This window comes from Urocampus carinirostris, chromosome 18, assembly GCF_059441175.1.
Source record: "Urocampus carinirostris isolate Australia breed hairy pipefish chromosome 18, RoL_Ucar_1.0, whole genome shotgun sequence".
Taxonomy (NCBI): Eukaryota; Metazoa; Chordata; class Actinopteri; order Syngnathiformes; family Syngnathidae; genus Urocampus; species Urocampus carinirostris.
In genome coordinates, this window is record NC_142366.1 from 13,302,136 (window position 1) to 13,329,861 (window position 27,726).

The 27,726-nt window shown below is 39.4% G+C and overlaps 1 protein-coding gene across 2 annotated transcripts in view; it reads left to right on the plus strand.

Moving 5' to 3' along the window:
* Positions 1-8,003: 8,003 nt before the first annotated feature.
* Positions 8,004-27,726, plus strand: part of drd3 (dopamine receptor D3) — a 36,665-nt gene continuing 16,942 nt past the window's right edge. Inside the window, exons 1-3 of one of the 2 annotated variants that reach the window (XM_088321971.1) lie at positions 8,004-8,253; positions 17,239-17,565; positions 25,649-25,761. In XM_088321971.1, the coding sequence (XP_088178097.1) occupies positions 17,287-17,565; positions 25,649-25,761 (392 nt within the window). In that variant the 5' untranslated portion in view covers positions 8,004-8,253; positions 17,239-17,286. The remainder of the gene's footprint in view (positions 8,254-17,238; positions 17,566-25,648; positions 25,762-27,726) is intronic. The other variant, XM_088321970.1, reaches the window with a different exon arrangement.

Consider the following 27,726-nt stretch of genomic DNA (forward strand, 5'->3'; position numbering starts at 1 on the left):
TAACTTCCCACAAATCAAAAAACAAGATGATTGTGTTAATCTGTTTTTTAAATAAAATTTGATTGTTTTTGTGCTCATATGGATATTGCAAGTCATGTAAGCCTTGTTTATAATATTTCCTATACACAAGTTTTATCAACTTACTGACTTACTGAGTAAATTTTGAGTAATCTTTTTTTACGACAATTTTGCTACAAATAAATCATAAAAACATCATTCAAAAATCAATTAAAGTAAAAAATAGTAAAAATATAAAATATAAAACTTAAAAATGTATAAAATAAAATTGTGATATAAAAATAAAACCTAATTAATTCAAAATTGGATTAAAAAATTTTGATTTAATGAAAGCAAATTAAAGTACTAAGTAAGTCTTATGTTATCTGCTTTTTTATGACTGTGTCTTAAAAAAAAGAATTGCCTACGAAAAATTATTGACATATGAGTTCAATTAAAAACAAATTATATATATACATATACATGTGGGTGGTCAATAAATTATTTTAACCAAAATCTTATTGACCAATTAAATTATAGAGCTGAGTTTATTTCTTTTTCAACTCGTGTTGCCTTTTTGGAGCATCATGTTTGTTTTTAAGATAATTATTTGAGGGCAACCGAATGAAAACCCTTTTACGTCTCATAATTTCAAGGATTGGCTACATAGCAATTTTAAATGAATTATTTTGTTTCAATATACTTTAATCAAGACACACACATACCCCGATTTCGGAGTTTTCTTTTTAATAGTCTACAGAAGAAACACACGGACAAAATCAAACAGAAAGATAGGGTTTGGGATTCCGGCTTTAGGTACCATTAACATGCAAGGCAGTTTACTCCATAACAAATACAATTATCGATTTATCAGTCAAGATACACAAACAGGTGAAGAACTAACGGTTTTAAAATACCCAACTTATTTAGAGGGCCGCCAATTCGCATGTCAGACATTACAAAATAATAGGCCCTGCACCAAAACAGTTTGTTGTTAACCATTTTCTTGGTTTACCTCACAAGAATCAAAGGGTATCTTGTTGGAAAAGATAGCGGAGCATGAGACCTTTTGCTTCCAGGCCAAGCCGCATAACGTCTGCCTTCTGAAAAATAAAGACAAGCCCATGCATAATAATAAAATCAATACAATGTGTTTTATTTATAATTGAGTCGTATTAATTTTGGTACCGTTATCATTACCACTAAAAATGTCAAAACAAGTTTATTTTTAAAGACCTTCAAAACCTTAAACTGCATTTTTTCATTTGAACATTAAAGGTCAGCAAATTCTCAATTGAGGACAGTATGTTAAAGAGACAGTGTGTATTATTTAGTGCTTCCTAATGGTAAAAAAAAAAACATCATTCATAAAAGAAAAACCATATTGGTTTAAATAATATATATACAAAGTCGGGGCAATACTGAAGAAGTAATGTTTAAGTCCAGTATAAATATATATATATATATATATATATATAAACATTGAGTTTGGCTCCCTTTAACCACTCGGGTTGTAGAGCACCATTTCCTGTGGTGTGTCTTTGGTAAGTACAGCCTGGTGGCGCCCATTCATCTTCCAGCCAACAAATATTTCCACTAGGTCTTCGAACACGGGAGCTTTTGCGTACATTTCTTTAAATTACTCGTTGGTCGAGAAATTAGAACTTCTTTTACATAACATGAGCCTTACCTTCTACGTGTACCCAAAAAACTCAAAAAGTCTGGGCAAGAAATGAGAAGTTAAATTGTGGGTTTTTTGGTAACTTTGAGTCTCTGTAATTTGTTTTTTTCATTGTGCTTTTTAGCACTCGTTTTTATTGCACGACAGTAAGGGTTCTCGTGAGCACCAGAATATCCCCTAAGGACAGCTGAGGTGCCCGCGGAAAATAGATTACCAATGCTGGGTCATTGTGATTTCTTTTGAGAAAATATTTTTTTATGGGTTAACTGAGTCCATTTAATCCAACAATTAACCTGGTAACAATTTAGCAATAACATAGTAATAATATCATAAGTTTTTATTTCAGAAATGCAAATCAAACTGGGTGCTAATTAGTAACAAAAAGTAGCTCTCAGCTTGAAAAAGGTTGGAGACCCCTGCACTACACTATACAGTGACATCTAGGGGTCAAAGAATACACACTGTCCCTTTAAGTTTAATCATAAAATCAAAACATGATATGCAAATAAATCGTATAAATATTTTAATATAATTATTAGCGATTTATATGTTTCACTTAGGCAATAGTTTGAAAATAACTTATAAATAAAAGCCGGCATCTTGATTAAGGGCAAGACAAAGTAAACATGACTAAACTGTTTTTTGTTTTTTTGTTCTATTTTTTACATTTTCCCCCAGCTTTCATTCCAAATTTATAACTGTTTCCCACAACTGTATTTTTCCGTTTGGACACTAGATAGCAGCAAAATATCAAGCTAGGACGTGAGTAAGGTGCGTTGTCTGCTTCTACATATTTATTGTCCACAATTGCTTTTACTGATTAAAAAGAAAAAAAATCCTCTATGCCATCGATCACGAGTCGATTTCTGGGCGACAATTACACAATCCTCGTCTTCCTCGAGATGGATTAGAAGATTTGAAAACGGCCAGACATCCAAAGTGCAGCTTTAAAACAGATTACCTTCCAGTATCCTTTTCTGAACGAGTGTGCTTTTGTTATTGCCTTGGAGAAGTCTCTTTTTTTCCCTTCCGCAAGAAGTATTACCGGTCCCCGGATTTCCACTGTGCTCCAAGGTCCTTTGGACCCTTGGACGTGAATTAAAAGACGTTATGGACTGGCGGCTCGCTGGTTGAAAATGAAACAATTGTGGCGCTTTGTCACTGTCAAGATTGTGGCTTCAGTCTTCCCCGAACTCTAAAAGTCAGCACCCCCCTGGAGATCTTAAAAAGATATACCGCTAGAGTGTATACATGATGCTAAACAAAGTCAAAAGAAAGTCTTTGAGCTGTGATTTTGTTTTTGCACCGCACACCCATGTTGTGTTGCTCAAAGAGGATGGTGTCCTTAAACAGGGGCCACGGACCTCCATCCATTATCTGCACCGCTTATCCTCAGTAGGGTCGGGGGGGGGGGGGCGCTGGAGCCCATCCCAGCTATCTTCGGGCGGTGGGCAGGGGACACCCTGAACTGGTTGCCGGCCAGTCGCAGGGCACACAGGGACAGACAATTCGCTCGTTTATTCACACCTAGGGACAATTTGGACCGCCCAATTAACCTGATAATGCATGTTTTTGGAATGTGGGAGGAAACCGAAGTGCCCAGAAGAAACCCACGCAGGCATGGGAAGAACATGCAAACTCCGCACAGAGAGGTAGCGGTAGCTGGACTTGAACCCTGAAACTCTGCACTGTGGGGCTGCGCGCTAAACCACCCACCCGCCGTGCCGCCCCCGGAACTTTTTTGACCAAAGCGGCTATAAAATCAAAAATATTTATATTTTTTTGAGAAAGAACCACATGAAATGTTTTGAGAAAACATTAAACTAAACCGCCAAACCTGCTCTCCAGTCATAAGCTAATTCTTCAGCACATATTATTTCAGCGTCTGTGTCCCATGTCAATATGAATATACCAATTAAAATTTGTCTCCGCTCTGCAGTTACTTAAAGGTATTGAGGCTCACGTTTTGTCCTGAACAATGGTTTGAAAACAAGATGCGAGCAAAGTTCTTTTGTAAAATCTAAGGCTACAAACGCCGCCCTACTTACGAACGAAATTCCGGACAATCGTTCGTAAGTTGAAATTGTTCCTAAGTTGCTTCAGTGCTATATTTTGTATGTTTAAGGCTTGTATAAGTAACCTTTATTGTTCTGTACTGGAAAAAAAAAACGTTTCATGAAATAATATGCTCTTTAAAGATAAATAAAGTTGAGTTTAACTTACTTATGGATGATGCGCTCCAAGAGGTACTTCTCCGTGGTAAAAAGTGTCCGAAAAAAAGCGTTCCGACCATTTCCTCAACCACATCAAGCTTTCTTATTCCACTTTCGTTTAAAAATAAACAGCTCACCTCTTCTCTACACCAACCATATTGAATGGATGCACAAGATATTAAACAATAAAAACGTCAAAGTTCTTAGCGTGCTAGCAATGCAGTACACGTTATAATGTTTAAACACGAACCAGGAAGTAAAAGCTGTATTTCTTCTTCAGGGTGGATGCTGGGTGACCTCTCACAGCGCACCACAGGCTGGTAGCGGCGGAAAGTATCACTACAGTAATGTCCTGTACTTGGAAAAAAGTGCACACAATACACAATCTAACTTACAGTAATGTCTGGAGATTTTTCGTCATCCCGAAAAAAATGTTCGTATCTACCGTTTTACGCAAGTCGAATGGTCGTAAGTAGGGGAGCGTCTGTACCAAAATATTTACCTTCGGTGAAAGCGGGACTAGGCGAGGTGGGAGAAGAGGTGTGTATAGAGTCGCCCAATCCTACTGCCCAAGCAATCAGCTTGTGTTGGGTACTTTCTAGGAGTTTTTGGGATGTTTACAGTTTGTTCTGTGGGTTTTCACAATGAAGTGACTCGAACAGTGAACATAGATTGTTTATTGACCTTACGTATAAAAGATTATTTCCTGATATACAGCCAAAACCAGGTCTGTTGTTGTGACATCTTGACTGTAAAGTTATGCTATATATATACTGGACCGAATCATTTCTGAACAAAGTGTCTTCACCGCTTTGCACGTGCACAAATCGCGTTTGCACGTGCACGTAATTGTTAATAATATTTATCCCAGAGCCAGATGTACTCATGAAAAGAGCTTGTGAGCCGTAGGTTCTCAACCCCTGCCCTAAAACATGGTTTCTCAACTGGTGGCTTAGTAAATGGTGAACAGTTTCAGGGGGTCGTGTGCCTTTGCCTAGGGAAAATAATGTTAAGAAGAAGAAAAAACGGAGGGTATATTACACCCCTAACTATAGATGGTGATAATGCCCTGCCCAATCTCTACCTGTTGCATCAATCTGCACATTTGAGTGGGACCTCATCAATAGTATATTAATTCTTTATTAACTACATATGTCATGATTGCCAAAGTGAAGACACCTGTGGCAATCGATTGGCAGGCTGGAGCGCGCTCTCCGATTGGCTGACGTTCTCTTCTTAAGCGGTCAGCGTCCAGAGAAGGACGTCAGACCGTACTTCTGTGTTCCTGTGTGTTTTACCAAAGACTACTCTCCTGTTTTGATTCCTGCCTTCGGTTTCGACCTGTTTCTGCCCCATGTTTACGATCTACTCTCCTGTCCTGGCCATCGACCTGCCTGCTAAGACGTGTTGATTCTGCCTACCTGTCACGGAACTGCTGTTCCGTCCAACGCTGCTAGCAATCGACAACCATCGGCTTCCAAAGCCAGCTCTGTCAGCTCAATCCAATAGAGATTCCTTTAAAACGAATTGAGTCCGAGATTCCACTCTGGGTCGTGACAACATAATAAAATAATTACCAATGTTTAGGTATGCGCTTTACTGATATTAAGAATTTCTTTTGGTAAATGACCATTTTAAAGCAGTTTTAGGAGGTCACTTATATGTGATATAGGCTTATATGCGAGTGTATACGGTATTTGAAGTTGTTTTGGTTTGCTGGTGTTCTTCTTTTAAAGGTGAATATGTTGTACGATGGGCAGCATGGTGGCACAGTGGTTAGCGCGTGTGCGGCGCAGTTCTGAGGTCATGAGATCGATCCTCCTGTGTGGAGTTTGCATGTTCTCCCTGTGCTTGCGTGGGTTTCCTCCTGGCCCTCCGGTTTCCTCCCAAATTCCAAAAACATGCATGTCAGGTTAATTGGTCGGTCCAAATTGTCCCTGGGTGTGAATGAGCGAGACTCTGTGTGCCCTGCGACTGGCTGGCAACCAGTTCGGGGTGTCCCATGCCCACTGCCCGAAGATAACTGGGATGGGCTCCAGCACCCCTGCGACCCTACTGAGGATAAGCGGTGCAGATAATGGATGGATTGTACTATCTCTGCTTATGCAGCACAATCCTTTCCTTGGATACATTTCAGAAGTGGATTTTGTTTTTTGGGGTAGCAGCTTGTTATTAGGGTGGAATGGTAGGCCCTAAAGTCAAACCAGTTGAGAACCGGTGTCCTAATAGAGTTTAGAAAAGAAAGCTCTCATAGTAAAGATTGGCAAAAGGACGTAAACATTTATTGTGGGGTGTCAGGAGGGTAAATGGGGGTGCGCCGATTAAAATGATGAAGGGTATGTGGAGAGTAGAGGATGTTAGGGTAGTGACATCTCTGTTGTGTTTTTTTCTCAAGGTGTGTGACATTTAAAGGTGGTGCACCAAATCTGTTGAACATTAAGGCATGTAGCTTCAAAAATCCAAGGACACAAAAACTTTAAACGGTTTCCTTGATAAGCAATGCTAAAAATATCTAAAGGGCTGGTTTCAAAGATTTTGGGGCGTGTGTGAGTGGGCGTGGGAAAAGAGTGTACCAACTCTATCAGAATAGTGAAGAGGATGTGGAGAGTAAAGGAAAAACCTTCGAAAAATATTAAAATCTCAGTTCTGATTTTTTTCTTAGGGTGAATGCCATTTATAGGTGCTGCGCCAAATCTCTTATGATAAATAAGACATATCAAACAGATATGAGTCAGTTTGGTGGCTGAAAACAGTGAGTGATTTTAAATTGGATTTGCCTAATTACTATTGGAAGAACATTTTTGTCAGTGTGCAGCAGATGAAGGGGTGCGCCAACTCCATTTAACATTAATGGAGGTACAGTACCTTTAAAAAAATGGTTTTAACGTATAAAAGTGGTACGCCAAATGTTTTTTGATATTAACAAAACCAAAGTTTGCGAGAGAGACAACTCAGTTAGACAATAACTGAGGTAGCGCAAAATGACTAAGGACACTATAGTTACAAGACATTTGGTTTTGACTTCTGTTTAGAATGTGTGCCGTATAAATCGGTTTGCCAAATTTTGGAATCAGTATCCTTGTAAAAGCCTATGTTAAAAAATATTTAAAGAGACATAAAGAGAGAGAGAGAGAGAGAGAGAGAGAGAGAGAGAGAGAGAGAGAGAGAGAGAGAGAAAGGAAAAATTGGTGAGTACGAAAGAGTGTAAAAGAGAGAGAGAAAGAGAGAAAAAAAACACAAGAGTGAAAGAGATAGAGAAAGAAAAAAAGAGTAAGTAATATAGCTCTAGTTGCTTTGCAAGTATCGCCTGTTGTTAGTGCCATCAAGAGCGCATATTAAAAGTGCAGCTCAATTTCCTCTTGTGCTTCTCTCGGTCTTGTCTCGTGTTTGACACCCCTGAACTCAAGGACTTTTTGAGTGGGTGTAGGAAGCGGCTACGCCACCTCTATCGGAACTGGTGACGAATAGAGGAGAAAAAAAGATTTTAAATGATTCAAAACTCTTTTATGGAACTTCAACAATGCTCCAAAACAATCCCTGGATGATTAGAATAGTCGTCAGTTAATTTGAAGGCGAGCTATTTGTATTGATTCTGACAGAGAAGAATGTGAAAGAAAGACAGACAGAAAAAAAGAGAGAGAAGAGAGCAAAAAAGAGAGAGAGTGAGAAAGAGAGTGAGAGATGGAGACAAAAAAAGCTAGTGAGAAAGGGGGAGAGATAAAGAGAGAAAAAATACATTAGAGTGTGAAAAAGAGAGAGAGAGAAACAATATGGCACCAGTTGCATTGCTTTGGCGCCATCGAGAGCACATATTAAAAGTGCAGGTTATTTTCCTCTTGTGCTTCTCTCTGTGTTGACTCATGCGGGCCCCTGATCTAAAGGGCTTATTTTCATTTTTTGGGGGCGTGTGAGTGGGCGTGAGAAGAGGGTGCGCCACCTCTACGAGAAGGGGCGTGAAATAAAAGAGAAAAAAACGATTTCAAATGATTCAAAACTCTTTGGAACTTCAACAAATCTCCACAACGATTGCTCGATGATTAAAATAGTCGCCAATGAAATTAAAGACGAGTTATTTGCGTGGATTCTGATACCTCGACAGGGCAGATGTCAGACGTCTGCTCATTAATTTGAAATCAATGCGAGCAGTCGTCACCGTGGAGAGAGTGTGATTGTGTGAGAGTGTGTTTGTGCGAGAGTGTGTCGGCCACATTGTCAAGAGAGCCCCCGCTTGCACATTCTCTCGTGCGCGATGGCACGGAGCGCACCAGGAATCCCGCCGCCGCGAGGACGCGATCCATTTTAACCAGTCACGGATGCCGCTCGGGATCTGATGATTTCTCCAGCGGATGATTTCACTAAAAGGTAGGCTGAGAATTCAAAATTTTGCAAGAAAAATATCATTTGTACTTGGGATTAAGGAGGGTATAGGAGATACCGTGTCAGGTTTTAATTGGATTTTTCTGCCGGTTAATTAAGACCCCTGAGATAAGATTACACAAATTGGTTCTCCTTTGCAACTCCGAGTATATATACTAATATACTGTATATATATATATATATATATATATATATATATATATATATATATATATATATATATATATATATATATATATATATATGCACAAAAGAGGGAAATTAGATCCAACTAGCTTTAATTAAAATCATACATAACAAAACACTTCTCTAGCCTGTGTAATAATTGTGTACTTAGAGAACTGAATTGAAGAGCAGATATCGCTTCACGTGACACACATGAAAATGACATAATTAAATGTCAGAAAGCTTTGCATTCATTGTTCGAATATGTATACAAGAATGAAATTAAGAAAGGTGTTTTATTAGACGGACATTATGATCAGGGTTTTTACACCGTTTTCATGGCCCAATTCAAGCACTTTTAAGGAAATTCAAAGACAACTTTCCAATGTTTCCAGTACCATTAAAAATCCAGAGTGGATCATGTGTATTGCGTAGGCATAAATATACAGTATCTGCGATTTACATATATTTAAATATGTGATTTTCGATCTTGCTTGTGCAATTTCAAAATAAGAGTAAATTGTGAATATATTTGTTTTTGAGAAAACACCTACATGGACAGAGACTTAGGTGACAGTAAAATGTAGCTTAAATTTTCAGTTGCAGGAAGTCCTTCCAATTACAATTTACGACTAGGAAACACTACCATTATTTTTTGCATGGCCCAATATAATTTTCCATCTATAAATCTATCTATCTACCATGGTCATATCCCTTGAGAGGGGGGACCGACAGCAAGACAAACACATACACAAAAACAAAGAAATGAAAAAGGAAAAAAGTAGCAAAAAACTAAAAAAAAAAAATGACCATGGCCAACCCAAATGCCTACACACCCAAACAAGTTAAACACATCGACACCCACGTTGGTCATACTTTCGTCCCTCCAGATGAAATGGGACACAAGAAAGCGGCCATGTCATTCGGGTCAGGGTGACACAACACACTCTTCTGTTCAACATCAGGGCTCGACAGCTTTCACTGGTTTACCCCTGCCACATCATACAGGTGCCCTGCCCATCCCTTAGAACAGTGTTTTTCAACCAGTGTGCCGTGGAACTCTAGTGTGCTGTGAGACCTTGTCTAGTGTGCCGCTGGAATTTGCCCAATTTTATTTTTCAAAAAAAAAATCAGGCCTTCATTCAATATTTTTGCTATCTTCAGAAAAGGAACTGTAATAGTCATCCATATCAATAGGTGGCAGTAGATTTTTATATACTTTTTATATACTAATTATCTGCTCATGAGGTGGCACACTATATTTAAAAATTTAATTTTTTTAACAAAGCTCTTTAAGATTGAACTGTAAAAAATAAAAACATAAATAAAGCACATTATTCTTTTTTATTCTAAGTATTATTTTCTTCTTTTTATATACTAAATATCTGCTTATGAGGTAGTACAGTGAAATATTTGACATAACTTTTTATTTTAAAATATTTTCGACGGATGGTGTGCCTCGGAACCTTTATATAAATAAAGTGTACCTTGGTTGAAAAAGTGTTGAAAAACACTGCCTTAAAACACGTCTAAACATCCCACTATCCTTTTACAACACCTCTCCACTCATTCGTATCACCAACAAGAGCTCTTGCTTCCACTACATTTAGACCTTTTTCCTTCAGTGCAATCATAACACCATCCATTTACTTCTGCTCTGTAGATCCTCTTTAACATTCGCTCCTCATCCATCCTCTCCATGTGTCCAAACCAACCGAGTACTCCCTTATCCACACGCTTGCTCAGTACCACTACTACTCCAGTTTTGTCTCTCACAATATCATTTCTGAATCTGTCCAATCTTGTCACTCCTAACATACTCCTCAAACACATCATCTCAAAAACATTTAATTTCCTTCTCAAATCGGCGTTCAGGCTCCAAGTCTCTGCACCATACAACACAGTCGGCACAATCACACTCTCACACATTCATCAAAGCACCTAAAACCTTGCTTCCTTCATTCACTCTGTGCAATACCTCGCACTCCATTCCACCAACTGCAGCCACATCACAACCCAAGTACCTAAAGCTTTCAACTTCTTCCAGCACCTGTCCATGCAACCTTATTTCTAACCCCATGCCCACTCCATCACGTGAGCACTTCATCACCTTACTCTTCCCAAAATTCACTCATAACTTACGCCTATCACATACTCTTCCAAACTCCATTACCAACCTTCTCAATGTTTCCTCAGAATCAGCCACAAGCGCTGTGTCATCTGCAAACAACAACTGACTTACCTGCCACACCGTTCCACTGTTATCCATCATCTCTGCCAAATACTCTTGGATTCACCTCTCTCACCACACCATCCATGTACACATTAAACAGCCATGGTGACATTCACACACCCCTGTCTGACACCAGTCTACACAGGGAACCACTCACTTGTCTCGCTCCCTTCTCTTACACATGCTCTGTAGTTCACATAAAAACTTTCCATCCACTCCATACATAACCATCACCTGCCACAACGCCTCTCTATCGACTCTGTCATACGCCTTTTCCAAATTCATAACACCCAAACAAACATCCTTACTTTTTGCAAAATATTTCTCACACACCTGTCTTACTGCAAACACCGGATCCACACATCCTCTTCCTTTCCTGAAACCACTCTGCTCCTCCATCACCACCTCAGCTGTTCTTCCACTCACTCTCTTAATCAAGACTCTTCCATACACAGACAACAAACTGATACCTCTCGAATTGCTACATTCATACTTATCACCTTTACCCTTATACAATGGCACCACACATGCACTACACCAATCAACAGGAATTTTTCATAACTGATACATAATCCTTGCACTAATACAAAGTTCATAGTGCCCTGTTTAGGTGTAGCATGTACCTGTCTTCTTGTCTGTGACTTGTAGGGGCCAATAACACCTCATAGGACAATGCCACAAGAACTAATGCCAGCTGCTGTTAATCAAATGAGAAGAAGAAATGCAATGGAAAAACAAAGCCACCAGAGCTGTGTCAGTGTCATTTTGAAGCAGACTTGTTCAGAAACATGGCAACAATTTCAAGCTTTTCTATCTATCTACCCTGGTCATATCCGTCGAGAAGGGTGACCGACAGCAAGACAAACACATACCCAAAAACAAAGAAAATTAAAAAAGGGAGAAATTAGCAAAAAAAAACACACACAAAAAAATTTGGGGGGACCATGGCCAACCCAAATGCTGCAAACACCCAAACAAGTTAAGCACTTTGGCACCCAAGTTGGTCATACTTTCGTCTCTCCAGAAGAAATGGGACACAAGAAAGCGGGCATGTCACTCGGGTCAGGGTGACACAACACACTCTTCTGTTCAACAGCAGGGCCAAACAGCTTTCACTGGTTTACCCCTGCCGCATCATACAGGTGCCCTGCCCATCCCATACAACGCAGTCGGCACAATCACACTCTCATACAGTCCCCTCTTAACATCCATACTCATACTTTTGTAGTTCTACACTCTTTCAAGCTTTTACAACCACTTTACCCAAATTTCAAGCATTTCAAGGAATTGAAGCACCCGTGCGATCCCTTTATCAAACAGTTGTTTGATATGTTTCCCTTATAGGAAATCAAAGATAGGGTCACAAAAAGCCACAAAAAGGAGACACAATATGATAAAAACAAACTTGTTCCATAATATAAATAAGTGTGTGGGATCAAGCATCTAATATTGGGAAGGGCATGCACAAACTGGGACACGTTGATAGTGGCGGTGAGCAGTCTCTAGTGGTAGCCTCTGCGAATGCTCATAATTTTCCGTCATACGTTAAGCAACAATTTTGTTCCAAAACAAAATCTCAAATATCGGAATTCTCATGTTTAGAGATGCTTGTATATGTAGTGCTGTAAAATAATATTTGTCCTCGTCTTGATTTCTGAGGTTTTTTTAATAATTATCACTCACAAAGGTTTCAGATCATCTAACCATTCATCCATTAGCTGCACCGCTTATTCTCAGTAGGGTCACGGGGGTGCTGGAGCCCATCCCAGCTATCTTTGGGCAGGGGACACCCTGAACTGGTTGCCAGCCAGTCACAGGGCTGGCCAATTAACCTGACATGTAGGTTTTTGGAATGTGGGAGGAAACCTACACAAGCACGGGGAGAACATGCAAACTCTGTACAGGAAGGCTGTGCCGCAGACGCGCTAACCACTCAGCCGCCGTGCCCCCCGGGTTTGATTGCATCTTAGTTAAAATTGATCTTTGATCTATTGGTTATCCATAGCAGCCCAGCTTAAATAGATCCGTGGCTAGAATGGATCTTTGACATTTAGAGTCATCTATGGTAACCTATACAAAATTGATTTTTGACGTATATAGTCGTCTCTGGCAGCATAACCGAAATGGATCTTTCACATCTATCATCGTCAACATCGACCTTAAAGGGATCTTTGATATCAATAGTCGTTCGTCTCTGGCATTCACTGGATCTTTGATATTTAAAGTACTCTAAAGCCTCCTAAATAAAATGGATCTTTCACGTATATAATCATTTTTGGCAACCTTAAAGGGATCTCTGGTAGCCTTGGTAAAACAGATCTTTGATGTTTAGAGTCATCTGTGGCTGCCCAAATAAAATGTATCTTTGACGTCTATAGTCGTTTATGGCCACCTAAAAGGGATCTTTAACATCAATAGTCGTCACTGGGAGCCTAGGTAAAATGGATCTTTGACAGCTACACTTGTCTATGGCAGCCTAGCTAAAATATATCTTGGTCGTCATTGGCAGGCTAGCTTAAATGAATCTTTGACGTGTTTAATCGTGCAAGGCAGTCTAGCTAAAATAGATATCGGACAGCTATAGCTGTCTATGGCAGCATATGAGTTAAAAGGGAAGTCTGTATACATTTCACTCAAACTCCTGAGGGATACATATAAAAAAGTGCGGGGATGATGTGTGACTGTGTGTACCACTGCTGTTTGCACTCCATCCATCCTCGCCTTTATTATCGAAAAAGCCCCCTCAGCACCTCCCCGCCGTCTGGCTGCACAAATCTAACGCAAATTTTCTGAGTAGCATTTTGGTGACACTAAATACGATTGAAGCAGCGGTTGAACAAACAAAACCAACAAATAAAAACAGTTACAATGCATATTGAAAAGTTGGGAGCGTCATCTTTTTGGGGGGGTGTTTCGCCCCAAACAAGCCTGATAAAAGTAAGATAAAAGTAAATAGGCGCAGTGGAAAATAATGCACAAGGGCTCTTTAAACTCAGTTGGGCATTGTCAACCCCTTCCTAATAGAGAAAATATTTCACTTTCATCTTTTTTAGGACACCTCAAATTACGCATCCCCCTTTAAAGATCCACTGTATATCTGGTGCCATTGATGATCTTAGACGTCAAAGATCCATTTTACATTCACTGCCACTGACAACTATAGACATCAAATATCCATTTTACATTCGGGGCAATTGACGACTTTAAACATAAAGATCCACTTTAAATTCGGTGCCATTGAAAATTTCAGACGTCAAAGATCCATTTTACATTTACCTCTATTAACAACATTAGACTTCAAATATCCATTTTACATTTGGTGCCATTGCTGATTTAAGATGTCAAAGAATAATTTTACATGTAGTGTATTGACGATTCTAGGTATCGAATATTACATTCCGTGCCATTGATGACTTCAGATGTCAAAATATATTTTAAATTCCGTGCCATTGATGACTACAGACGGCAAAAATCTATTCTACATTCTGTGCCATTGACGACTTAAAACGTCAAAGATCCATTTCACATTCACCATTGACAACGTTAAGATGTCAAACTCTATTTTGTATTGAATCAGGCTGACGATGAGTAAACTGGGCTGGCAGTATCTACACTGATACCAGCACTTAATATCTGTTCTCGCACATCCAAATATAAAGAAATCATGAATTAAATGCCACTAAATGGTTATTTAAAATGCAATACATTTCTGAATTCATCAAAATTAAATGTATTGTTGCTTTCATTTGACGAAAAAAGAAAAAAACCTTTGGGCGGGAATACTAGTGTTTTTTTTTCCAACCAGCACAAAATAAATTTGGAGAGAACGTCCAGCAATCAAAAACCGGGGGGCACGGCGGCTGAGTGGTTAGAGCGTCTGCGCCACAGCCTTCCTGTGCGGAGTTTGCATGTTCTCCCCGTGCTTGTGTAGGTTTCCTCCCACATTCCAAAAACCTACATGTCAGGTTAATTGGCCAGCCCTGTGACTGGCTGGCAACCAGTTCAGGGTGTCCCCTGCCCAAAGATAGCTGGGATGGGCTCCAGCACCCCCATGACCCTACTGAGAATAAGCGGTGTAGCTAATGGATGAATGGTTGGATGATCTGAAACCTTTGTGAGTGATAATTATTAAAAAAAACTCAGAAATGAAGACGAGGGCAAATACTCACTACCATGCCATTAACAACTACAGACATAAAATATTAATTTTGGTTAGTCAGCTATAGATAACTATATACAATATACCATCAAAGATCCATGTTAGCTAAGCTGCCAGAGGCGACTCCTGATGTCAAAGATCTCTTTTAGCTAGGTTGCCATAGTGGACTACATACGTCAAAGATCCATTTTAGCTCGTCTGCCATGGATGACTATAGGCTTCAAAGATTCATTTTAGCTAGAATGCCATACACGACTACAGACATCAAAGATCCAGTTTAGTTAAACGTGCCAGAGATATCCATCCATCCATCCATCTATCCATTATCTGCACCGCTTATCTTCAGTAGGCTTGTGGGCGCTCTGGAGCCCATCCCAGCCTTCGTCAGGCAGTGGACAGGGGACACCCTGAACTGTTTGCCAGACAGTTTCAGCGCACACAGAGACAGACAACTTGCTCGCTCATTCACACCTAGGGACAATTTACAAAGGAAAACCCATGCAAGCACGGAGAGAACATGCAAACTACACACAGGAAGGCTGGTAGCTGGAATTGATCCCATGACCTCAGAACTGTACCACAGACGTGCTAACCACTCAGCCGCCGTGCCGCCCACCATATACGTCAAAGATCCTTTTTAACTTGGCTGCCATAGACAATTATAGATGTCACAGATTATTTTAGCTAAGTAGCCATACACTACTATAGATATCAGGTGAGTTTCAGATCAGGGGATGGTGTAATGGTAGTCTGTGCAGCCCTTTGAGACTTTTTGTGATTAAAAACTATACAAATTAACTCAATGTAAGCTGACATGCCAAAGACCCATTTTATCTAGGCTGCCAGAGATGACCGTAAATGTCAAAGCTCCATTATAACTAAGCTGCCATAGACGACTATAGACATCAAACATCCATTTTATCTATGCTGCCAAAGATAATTACAGACGTAAAATATCAATTTCAGTAAGGCTGCCATAGAGAACTATTGAGGTCAAATATCCATTTTAGTTAGGCTGCCATAGACAAGTATAGAAAGAAGATCCATTTTACATAGGCTGCCATAGACAACCACAGTCAACGATCTATTTTAGGTAGGCGGCCAGACACAACTATAGACGTCAAAGATTCATTTAGTTAGGCTGTTAAGTCATTTCAAGTCTTTTTTATTTTTATTTGTAAAGCCCTTAATCACAAAGAGTCTCAAAGGGCTGCACAGGTTATTGCACAGACTATTATTTCAGACTATTATTACACCATCCCCTGATCTGGAAACAACATGAGGGCAAGGAAAAACTCAAAAACCTCAACATGAGGAAAATGAAGAAACCTTGAGATGGGACCACACATGTGGTATCCCCCTTTCAGGATTACCAGACAGCAAAGTATGTTGCAATTACAAATAATAGAAATATTGTCCACAAAAAGAATGGGTTATTCATGTGCTATAGACTGGAAGTGTGTTTTAAGCTTAGATTTAAACATTTCCACTGAGGTTGCAGATCGGATCTCAGGGGGAAGAGCATTGCACAGCACCGGCGCCCGGATGGAGAACGCTCTCGAACCTGCGGAACACTTCTTGGCTCTTGGGATCACCAGTAGACCGGCGGTTACAGAACGAAGGCTTCAGACCGGAACATAGGGGGAAATCAGATCCGAAAGATATGAAGGAGCAAGTCCATGTATGATTTTGTATAATACTAAGGGAACCTTGAAATCACATCTTAGGCTAACAGGGAGCCAATGCAGGTTAGCCAAAATCGGCGTGATATGATCGGACTTTTTGTCCTAGTTAAAAGCCTCTCTGCAGCATTTTGTACCAGCTGAAGACTCTTGATTCTGGACTTCTGGAGACCGGAGAGTAGTGCATTACAGTAATCGAGACGGGAGGTAACAAACGCAAGAATTTTAATCTCCGCATCCGACTGAGACAGCATAGGACGAATTTTAGCAATGTTGCGAAGATGGAAGAAAGCGGTTCTAGTAATTTTCTTCACGTGTGTTTGAAAGGACAGATAGGGGTCAAATATGACACCTAAATTTTTAACTGAGACACTCTGTTTGATGTGACATTTGTCAATGTTCACAGCAGTTTTTGAGATCCAGTCAAGGCATTTAGATGGACCAATAACTAACATTTCGGTCTTTTCAGAGTTAAGACGCAAGAAATTGAGAGACATCCCCTCTTTTATCTCAGTGAGGCAGTGATGGTTGTCACTGTTAAAGACAACCATACAGGTCAAAAATCTATTTTAGCTAAATAACTATAGACTTCAAATATCTCTTTTATTTAGAATGCAATACACTAATAAACGTCAAAGATCCATTTTAGCTTGGCTGCCATAGACGGCGACAGACGTCAAAGATCAACTATAGCTAGACTGGCAGTTAATTTGCCAATATGTTTCTGACAGTTGCCCGTACAGGTCTGACATACGTGTCACCCTCCATGTCGGCGGGACATGGCGATGCTTAGCGACGCAGAGCAGTCGTGGTGGAATGTGTCGGATGAGCGCAACGTCAGCGGCGGCACGCAGGAGCCCGTCAACCGCGAGCGCAACTACTATGCCATGCTCTACTCGCTCCTCATCCTGGCCATTGTTTTCGGCAACGTGCTGGTGTGCCTTGCCGTGCTGAGGGAACGCTCCTTGCAGACCACAACCAACTACCTGGTAGTCAGTTTGGCCGTGGCCGACCTGCTGGTGGCTTCACTCGTCATGCCCTGGGCTGTCTACCTGGAGGTAAGGCATTGTTTTTTTATCTGGCTCAGATTAGTGGCATTTCATTTTTGTATCAGTCACTCTTTTGTTGTTGTTGCTAGGCAGTTTCTATGTTCTTGATTAAAAAGTTATCAGTTGCGATGGTCATTTGGTTCTATTGTATAGGCTTAGTGTTGTAATTCAGAGCTATCCAAGGTTTATCAATAAATTTCAATGAAAAGCCTGTTTTCTTTTGTTACTTTCATTTATCGTGCGCCATCTGGATCAAGCACCGTTCCCTTTGTTACCATATTTAATAAGGCACACTCAAAACATCAAATTGGTGCGCCATATATCCCGGAGAATACGGTTCATATGATTGGAAATGCATACAGTATTTATTGGTGTGCGTTACTACACAAAGTATTCTTTTGTATTTGAGCAATTATGGATTATTGATCATCATCGCTGGCCCAGAATGCAATAAATTGTATGTAACAGGATTCAAACCAGGGTCATGACGGTGAGGGCGCCAATACTTTACAACTAGCTTCATTGGTCCCTTTTTATTTGTGTGTGTGTGCGTGAGTGTATAGGTACTCTTCCTTATAACCCTTCAGAAAATCTTGGCTGTTTCTTTGTAATCTCAACTCCTTGTTCAGGAAACCCGGAAAGGGGGTAAAGCGCTTGTCTTGGGACCGAGAGGTTGCAGGTTCAATTCCTGGCTCGTCCGAGTTAAATGTCGGAGTGTCTCTGGGCAAAACACTGAACCCCTAATGCCCCTGATAGGCAGGTTGGCGTCTTGCATGGCTTCGATATGCATGGAAAACATTGATCTGAAATTATTGTTTGTTTATTTTTTTCAAAGCTGAGATTTTTTCCATTGATATATGATTCATAAAAATATTTAACCAATGATTAATGTTAGAAGTCTGTTTACTTTTTTAGTTTTTTAGTGGGATATTTGTGAGGGCAACAAAAATTGATTGAGTTTGTTCATGTGGTTTATTGGTTGCAGATAAATTAGATGACCAAGCTACTACTAATAAAAACGTTTGTTTTTTTGAGCCAGCTTTGAGTCCCTTTGTGTGTCTAATACAAAAATACTACAACAGAAATACTACAAAAAACTTCAAAATTAAATATCAAATTTAGTGCTTTAAAGAAGAGACGTGACATATTATTTTGCTTTCTTTCTGAAAATTAAAAAAAAACTATATAAATGCTAAAAAAATACTACTACAGTTCTACTAACATACAAAAATGCTACTACAAAAATACCACAAAAATACTACATAGATGTTATTGTGGAAATACTGCCAAAATACTAAAGAAATACTATAGAAATACAACAAAATTACTACTGCAGTAATACAGTAATTAAAAAAAATACTACTAAAAATATTAAAACAGAAATACTATAAAAATCCAATACAGTAACACTAAAGAAATACAAGAAAAATACTACTATCAAAATACCACAGAAATACTATAAAAATGCCACGATGGAAATGCTACAGAATACTTAACACATACTACAGAAATACTACAAAATTACTACTACAGTAATGTAGACCATTTATACAGTAAATCCAGATTTGCGCGTGTGTGTGTGTTGGTATGTGAGTTATAAGCTCCAAAATGGCCGCAAATTAAAAATTTACACAGTAGTACTTTATCCCTGGGAGTGTCAAGGGACCCCATTAAACACCAACATTAGCTCAGGAGGTAGAGCGCTCGTCTTGGGATCAAGGGATCACAGGTTCGATCCCTGTTATATGTCGAAGTGTCCTTGGTTAATGCCCCCAATAAGCCGCAATTGGTGTGTGAGTGTGTATGAATGGGTAAGTGTGAAGCACATTGTAAAGCGCTTTGGGAGGTCTTCATTGACTTGAAAAGCGCTATATAAAAGACCATTTACCATTCATCTGCACAAGCGTCTCTTGAACACTATAAGGTGGCTCTCTGGCGCTTTTTCAACAAACCACAGCTACAACAACCTCCCCCAAGTAGAATGCCTGTAGGAATCAGTCTATATTAATTCACAAATTAAAATATTTGATAAGTCTCCAGGACCCGCCCCTCGGCCAATTTTCTTTAACCAAATCAGCCCATGACTCAAAAAGTTGGCCTACCCCTGATCTAAATCAAAACCCAACTGTCTCTGGAAAACTGCTAAAAGCATAAAATCCCAAAGTTGATGACGGCAGTGTTGTTTATGGCGCTGCTCCCTGGATCACCACTACTGGATTTTAATGAATCAAGTAAATTCGAGTTCATATAAGGCCGCAGACGGGAATCAATATGACCCCCACCCCAACCAAGAAAGTGGACGTCTGCCCAGGCGAGATGGAAAAATCCGACTGCCCCAAATACGTCGAATAAGCAGCCGCCTGGCCACCTTTAGAGTTTGCACTCTGTCAGCAGAACACTTTGACTTCAGCCGGAGTAAAGACGACTGGTCCGAGAGCAAATTAACAAGCCACGCAGAATGATATATCAGGCACGTGCTCCGTTTTCTGAAGGAGAGGATCATTAAGGCATCAAATTTTCTCTTGGAGGCAATATCTTGGTAATCTGTAGAATTGGATTAATCTGTTATCATACAGTAGCCTACTCGTCTGATTTACAACCAGAGCTCCAAGGCCGCGTGGTCAGAAAAAAAACGGTCACTGCGCCCCTTCATGGCATCATCAACGTTGCAGGAATGAACTCCTCAAAGTGTCCACTTCTGATCTGTGAGCAGATGCCGAGCACGTCTCGAAAATGTGTTTCTTTTTTTCTTACATTTCAAACACTGCTGCTTTCATTACAGTGCGGCTTGATTCTTTTTTTTTATTGAATTTACATTTGGAATATATTTCTGTATTAAAGGCTGAGCAATCTTTAACAAAATGGCAAGCATACAAATACCAGGGTTCATACACCCATTTAATTGCCAAATTCAAGCACTTTTAGGGACTTTCAAAGTCAATTTTCTTCAGTATCAGTGGAAGAAAAAAAACCCTGATGTTTTTTGCAGGGCCACTAATATACCGTAAAATTCGGACTATAAGGTGCACCTGATTATAGGCTGCACCCAGCGTATTTTTAAAGGAAAAACCATTATGTGCATACATAAGCCGTACAACATGAGACATTTACAAAGAAATCCGGTACAAAGAAAGAGATTTATTTATATATGGTGCCTTAACCCCTTAACATTTCGGCCCAATACGTGTCTGTACGATGTCACCAGTCACTGAAATGCGTCATGCCACATTTCATTGGAGAGCTTAAAACTCTTGGGATTCAAGATTTAAAAATATACTTATCAGAGAAACATCACAATCACAATCAGTCAAAAACTGTATAGCCAAGGTATCTCAGTATTACCTCCCCTGGCCGTCTTCAACTTCTTTAAATGTCCGCGAAAATGGCTTTGTTACACCAAGGAAAATCCATAGAATCCAACCGTGTAAAAAATTTACTGTAAAAAACACAAAACTGCCGACAAATAAATAGGCATCGCCTTTAACATTTCTGCTTCTGTCATAATTTGCAAATTGCTCTCACCTGCGCTTACTCGTTCAGCCCCAGCTGCCACTCGTTCCCTAATTCCTCTAAATTGGCCAGAACTTTGAAAGTGCGCCCTGTAATCCAGTGGGCCTTATGAACCGCAGAATACAGTCACTAAGATTGGAAATGTATACAGTGTTATGGTACACTTCTGTATTTCAATGCATTGTATGGAACAGGCATTGAACTCGGGTCGTGGCAGTGAGGGTGCCAATACTTTACCACTCGTGGTACAGATTTCAAAAGACATTAGACCTTATCTCATTGTCACACTATGCTTAATCACAGTGCCAGAAAAACTGATTTGCATAGGTTAAACAGTCTCTCCATTTCTTCACCAGTGCATCTTTAATGTTGTGAAAGACAGAAACAAAGATCAGAAGTATTTCAACAAAATACTATACAATCTTGTTTACGTACGTATACATATTAAACCAAGAGGTTTAATAAAACATTGTAAAGGCTTTGATTTCTACATTTTATTGAGCGATTTTATTGAGCGGCACTATTACATACCATAAGTGTAAGCCCAATATTTATACACAAATAAAAATGGTAAGAGCTCTCAATTTAATGCACCTTATACAGTAGCCCAGTGCGCCTTATACCTGTATATAAAAGATATATGACAAAGGCAAATTTTGAGGGGTGCGCGAAAATACGGTATTTTTTTCAATATTTAAAATATATTCAGAAAATCTTAACTACATTTGAATTGAATAGCAGTTGACATCATCCATCAAATACGCTACTAATTCTCAAGCCGTATCATAGGTGTGAATGTCAGGTTGCAGGAGTTTCTTTTAATCAAAACAGACCAATAACAGCCTAATTTTGTATTTATTTATTTTTTATTGAAGAAACCTCCAATGACAAAAAATGGACACGTTTGTGTAACGCAGACCTCATTCTTGTTGTCTTTTTTGAACAATAGTAAATGTTTTTGCCTTTGTAATTACATTTTGAATGGTCTTATGATTACAAAATGCGTGCCTTAGGCAAATTAAGGGGGCAGAGGAAATTGGCGCAGTTGAAAACTCTCAACCACTTCCCGATTTCTCCTCCCCAATGAGTTTCCACAGAATAGCTCTCAATATGGTAAGATAAAGGCGCATAGGCACGGTGAGGGAGAAAAATGAGGGCTCTTTTAATTCAGTTGGGCATCGTTAACACATACTAAAGGGAAAATATTTATTTTTTTTAAGGACACCTTAAATGATGCACCCCACCTTTCAGCCTGGATCTAAAAATCCCGTGAGGCTTGTACAAAAGCAATTTTGAGTTGCGTTCTTACATTTGCAAATGCGGCTTTTAATCAGGTCTGCTCTGTGGTCCAGAATTTATTGTAGTTATTCAACTTCAGAACTGAAAAATTATTCACTTCTTTCTAATTTAAAATCTGTAGTGGGCCAGTGGAATCTGTTAAGATAAGCGTTTCGAGGCCTACTATCCCCCCCTCCATCCTAATTGATAGTGGCCCCCTCCCCTTGGGTCCGAACAATCGATGCTCCTGCTGAGTCATTTTGCACAGCAAGAGCCCTAAGTGTGGTTGTGGAGGCATGATTTTCCCACACTGTATCTGCAATAATTAATATAAAAGATTTCCCACAAGTGCTCACAAGTACTGCAAAGAACATACGCTGAACTAGAGCAGCATCATTTTTCCATCACAACTTTCTCCCCAAACTTCCACCTAACTTTACCTAGGGTCTTTGGTTGTACAATGACGAAACAAATCCCACAGAAGATAATTTTGGGAAGGGTAGAGTGATTTCATGTTCGTTCCCAGGTTTTTTTATTTAGTGTAGCAACAAAATGGAAAAATTAAGAAAAGGCCTGTTTCAAATATAGTCCAAACCCAAACTCTCAAACAGATTAAAAAAATAAGAATTTATTATTACATGACGAATGACCTGACTGAGGCTGCAATCATGACTTTAAACCACGAGATGGCGGCAGAGAGTAGCAACATTTAAAGTTGCAGGCACCACATTTAAAGTGAGAGTATATTTAAAAGAGCTTGTTGGTTTCTAACGTGACGCGGATTTTTCTTTTATGTTTCAGTTATGTCTCGAGGGCTGGATTAAATCTGATTGCGTGCTTGATCCAGCCCTCGGGCCATCGTTTGTTCACCCCTGGTCCATAAGATTTTCAACATCTTATTCTTTATCTCCCTTGCCCAGCCTTGAATTGCATATCACGGCCTGCAACACCAGCAGCTCAGAAAGGTCGATTTTCTTTCTTGTGTATAATACGTGAAAAAAATGGTTCCGCCAGCCCTTTATGCCAAAAAGACGGGGCGAGAATGGTATTGTCATTACGGCGATAACATCAGGATATAAACACAAGTGGGGAGTCGAGTTGTGTATTCTTTCTATGTCGCCTGGTGAGTGCGTGGGGGCAAACCCATATACAGTACCGTACCAAGTCCCAATGGAATACATTCATCACAACAATGACAGGTATTTAGCAAGCCGGCAATGATGTGAGAGGTGTTTTGCCGGAGTTTTTTGTTGCATGGCTACGAATGCTAAATGTTAATTTATCTTTGTCAGTGGACGGTAACTACCGTCACCGGGGTGCATTGGAGCGTGGGTTTCCCAGGAACCTACCTATTTATCTATACACTGAAGCTGCATCCCCCTAGTGGAAGGTGGATGGAGTCAAGAACACACTCACATTTACCAAACATTCTTTCTCCTTTTCGCTGTTCCCAACCTGACACTGAACATTAGGCCACAACACAACAAAAGATGAGTTTCTGCAACCCTTCACGAGGAATGTGAAGATTATCTATTTTTACGGGAATTAAAATATGGATTATCCATATGGAGGAATGATTTATGAATGAGGACAAATATTGCCCTAGATATCTATCTATCTATCTTTTGGAATGTGGCCGGAGGAAACCCACGGGGAGAACATGCAAACTCCACACAGGAGGTTCGATCTCAAGACCTCAGAACTGAGCCACACCATATATTTTAAGACCAATTTTAACCAAAATACGAAACAGCTCTCCAGACTGAAGCAATTTCTTCAGCACAATTTATTTCACTATGTGACGTTTGATGATTTTATAAAATATACGAAATAACAATCATAACGCTGGAGCCTGTGTCCCATATCCACCTTTAGGATTAATTCAGGATTTAGGATTTGGGGCGGCAGTAGCTCAGGAGGTAGAGCGCTCGTCTTGGGATCATGGGATCCCAGTTCGAATCCCGGCTCGTCCGTGTTACATGTCGAAGTGTCCTTGGGTAAGACACTGAACCCCTAATACCCCTAATAAGCAGGCTAGCGCCTTACATGGCTGTAAGGCCGCTATTGGGAAATGTGGAGCACATTGTAAAGCGCTTTGGGAAATCATTGACTTGAAAAGCGCTATAGAAATGCAGATCATTTCATTTCATATCATTCACTGTTTCGAAGTCAAAAAGGGCGACCTACGTGAATTGTATAGTTCCAAGGAGAAAATATTTTGAGGGTTATTTTGAGAGTGAATCAGGCATTTGAGGTGGTACGTTTGAATAAAAATGTATGTAATTAGCACAGGCAGGAGTACTGTATTTATTTGTGTATCACAAATTCGATTTTCTCTTTATCACGCTCATTTTGTTCATGGTACCACATACGCAGATTTATGCAGCGTGTGACTCGTAAACGTCTTGTGCGTAGATTGTCCCACCTCAGGTGTATACCAGCAGGTCACCCAATGTGATCTTGGGACGTCTTAAAGCTTAGTTTTCTCTTTGTTTTGGATAAAACTTTAGAAGGATGACCAGGACTTGGTAGGTTTGCAGCGGTTTTATACTCTCTCCATTTTGATATTATTGCTCGCAAAGTGCTTCAGGTAACTGATGTTGCAAAATCTTCTTGTATCCTTTCACAGACCTCTGAGCCATCACAGAGCAGGTGCATCTAAACTGAGACTTAATGACACAAATGTGTACTGTTTGTCTTTGTAAATCATTTAGTTCGACACTGGATCATTCAGAAATGATCATGGAACTTCTGAAATCAGGTAGCTGAGCTGAGAGAAAGAGGTCCATATTTTAGCAACACCCACTTCTCAGACTCTTCGTTGTAAACATAATATAAAGTGTTGAAATTATTTGGTCCCGAATTCATGATTGTGTCTAAAATGTTGTTGATTCTTAGAAAATATTTACAGTTACTTATTTTTAGGTTGGAAGCTTGAAATGTGGCAATATGACAAAAAGTTTTGGGAGGGCAATACTTTAGCTATGCACTGTACATATTAATCTCGTGCAATTTTAAGGACAAATGTTCGGGAATAAGATGTAATTCGTTTAGTTAATGGTTGTTTTTTTAATTTACTAACATTCCTGTTATAAACAAGTATTCAATATTTGAATATAGTACCTGTGTGACAAAAAATAGGCATAAAGTTCATCATCGACTGCAAAACACAAAAACATATCAGTACTGAATGGAAATCACCGAGCATGGAGATGTGATGAATAAGCGAGATTTCGCGCATGACCAATTGCGGGCTCGGGTGACAAACATGCATACTAATCTTTGGCGTGTGTGTTGTGCACAGGTGGTCGGCGGCGCCTGGCTTTTCAGCCGGCTGTACTGTAACGTTTTCGTCACGCTGGATGTGATGATGTGCACTGCTAGCATTCTCAACCTGTGCGCCATCAGCATTGACAGGTGAGTGCGAGCTAGTCAGCTAGCCAACTAGCGAGCTAGCGAACGACAGACGTCAGCGTCTGTTTCCATGTTACCATGACACTGCCCGTGCAAATGTCAAACTTAATTCTGCCATTCCAGGTGCACTCAGACAGGTGCTTGTCATTTTGACATGCGGAAATAAGGGAAAATTGGGGCGTTTGTTGTATGTTGAAATTTGGGAAAATTCATACAATATATATATATATATATATATATATATATATATATATATATATATATATATATATATATATATATATATATATATATATATATATATATATATATATATATATATATATATTACAATCTTTCTAACAAGTAGTGTGCCAATCTCTTCAGTGTCTCGCACACATTACAGAGAGGTAAAGAGGAGACACGACCCAGTTTTACTATTACTTCTATAGAAAATTAAAGTGTCTTACAATGAGAAACTTATGTTTTTATAATCTTGGTGCACCTGATTATAGGCTGCACCCAGTTTATAATCTTTGTAACAGTAGTATCGACTATTTACGGCCAAGTTATCCAGTGCCTTGCACCCATTACGGAGAAGCAAAGAGGATACATGACAAAGTTGTGCTATTACTTACATAAAATCAAAATATATTTTAACGGGGAAGTAGCGTCAACTGATTATGGCCAAGCTCCACAGTGCCCGATGCACATTATAAAGAGCTTGAGAGGAGAGATGGTCAAAATTAAAATATATTAGAAAAAGGAACATAAATTCTTAGAATCTTTCTCACAGTTAGTGTTTAGTGCTTATCTAAAATTGTACCGTTGTGTCAAATAACACATTTTTGAATCTTTTTCTGAATGGGGATGATAACTGATATCATATTTGGCCATTATCAGTTCAATAACTATTTGTTAATGAGGGTATATCCCTATTAACTCATTATATGCCAGTCAATTTTTGTCATGTTGATTCATTTTTAAGGGCCTACAGAAAATGTTGTTTTGCAACTATATCCGCATAGGACAAATGTAAAAAAAGCTTGAACCCTGATCTTTTATTTGAAAAGAAGTATGTTTCTATCCTTTCCCATTTTTAAAAAAAACAACAGTTGAAAATGTCTAAGTTTCTTGAAAATACTTGTTTCCAAGTAAACTGAGAAAAACGTATTTTTGCGAAAGGATGCACTTTTACCTCAGTGTCATTTTTTGCATTTGAGATACCTCCAATATCTAAATGCTTTCCATAAACACAAGGGCACTTTGCTTGCATAATAACATTTTATTGCAGGAACATTTAACTTAAGCATAAATGATGCTCAAACTTTTCAGCGACTGATTTCTTTGGTGACGTGATCTCACGATTTGGGTCACCGTCACGGACTTGAACAAGATGTCCCTCTTTGCCCCAACGATGACTTTGTCGTAACTTTTAGAAAGAAAAAAAGATCTGTCTCTCCTTATCCGTATATTCACGTCTCACACAATGCTTCACTACCTAGTAATCCTATGGGACCACCTACACACACTCATTCGCCACATACAAAAAGCACCGCTCGGAAGTTGGGCTTCTTCAAAATGTGGACGAAAATCTGATCAAAGCCACTGCTGTCATCTAATGGTAGTTTATCATACTAAAATCCTTCCCAGAAGCCTGATACTTACGACAAGAAGCGCAAAACCCTTTATAATTTTTTAAAAATTGAAAAAGAAGAACTTATTTTTACGTTTTGGTACTCAGGGACAATGCTTCTGAAAACACATTTATACATTATGGCACTTAATGAGTTAAAAATATTATTACCAGTGATTCTTTTCACTGGCAGAATACATTTAATATGCCCCTCAGTTAAAAAAAAAAACTGGTCCCTAACTCCAGAATTGCTCGTGTAAATCACCTTGATGACTCAAAGCTGAATTTTTATGAGAGTCAAATTCATCCTCTATGAACTATATTTCACTGGTGAAGAAATCGGAGGCAGCGCT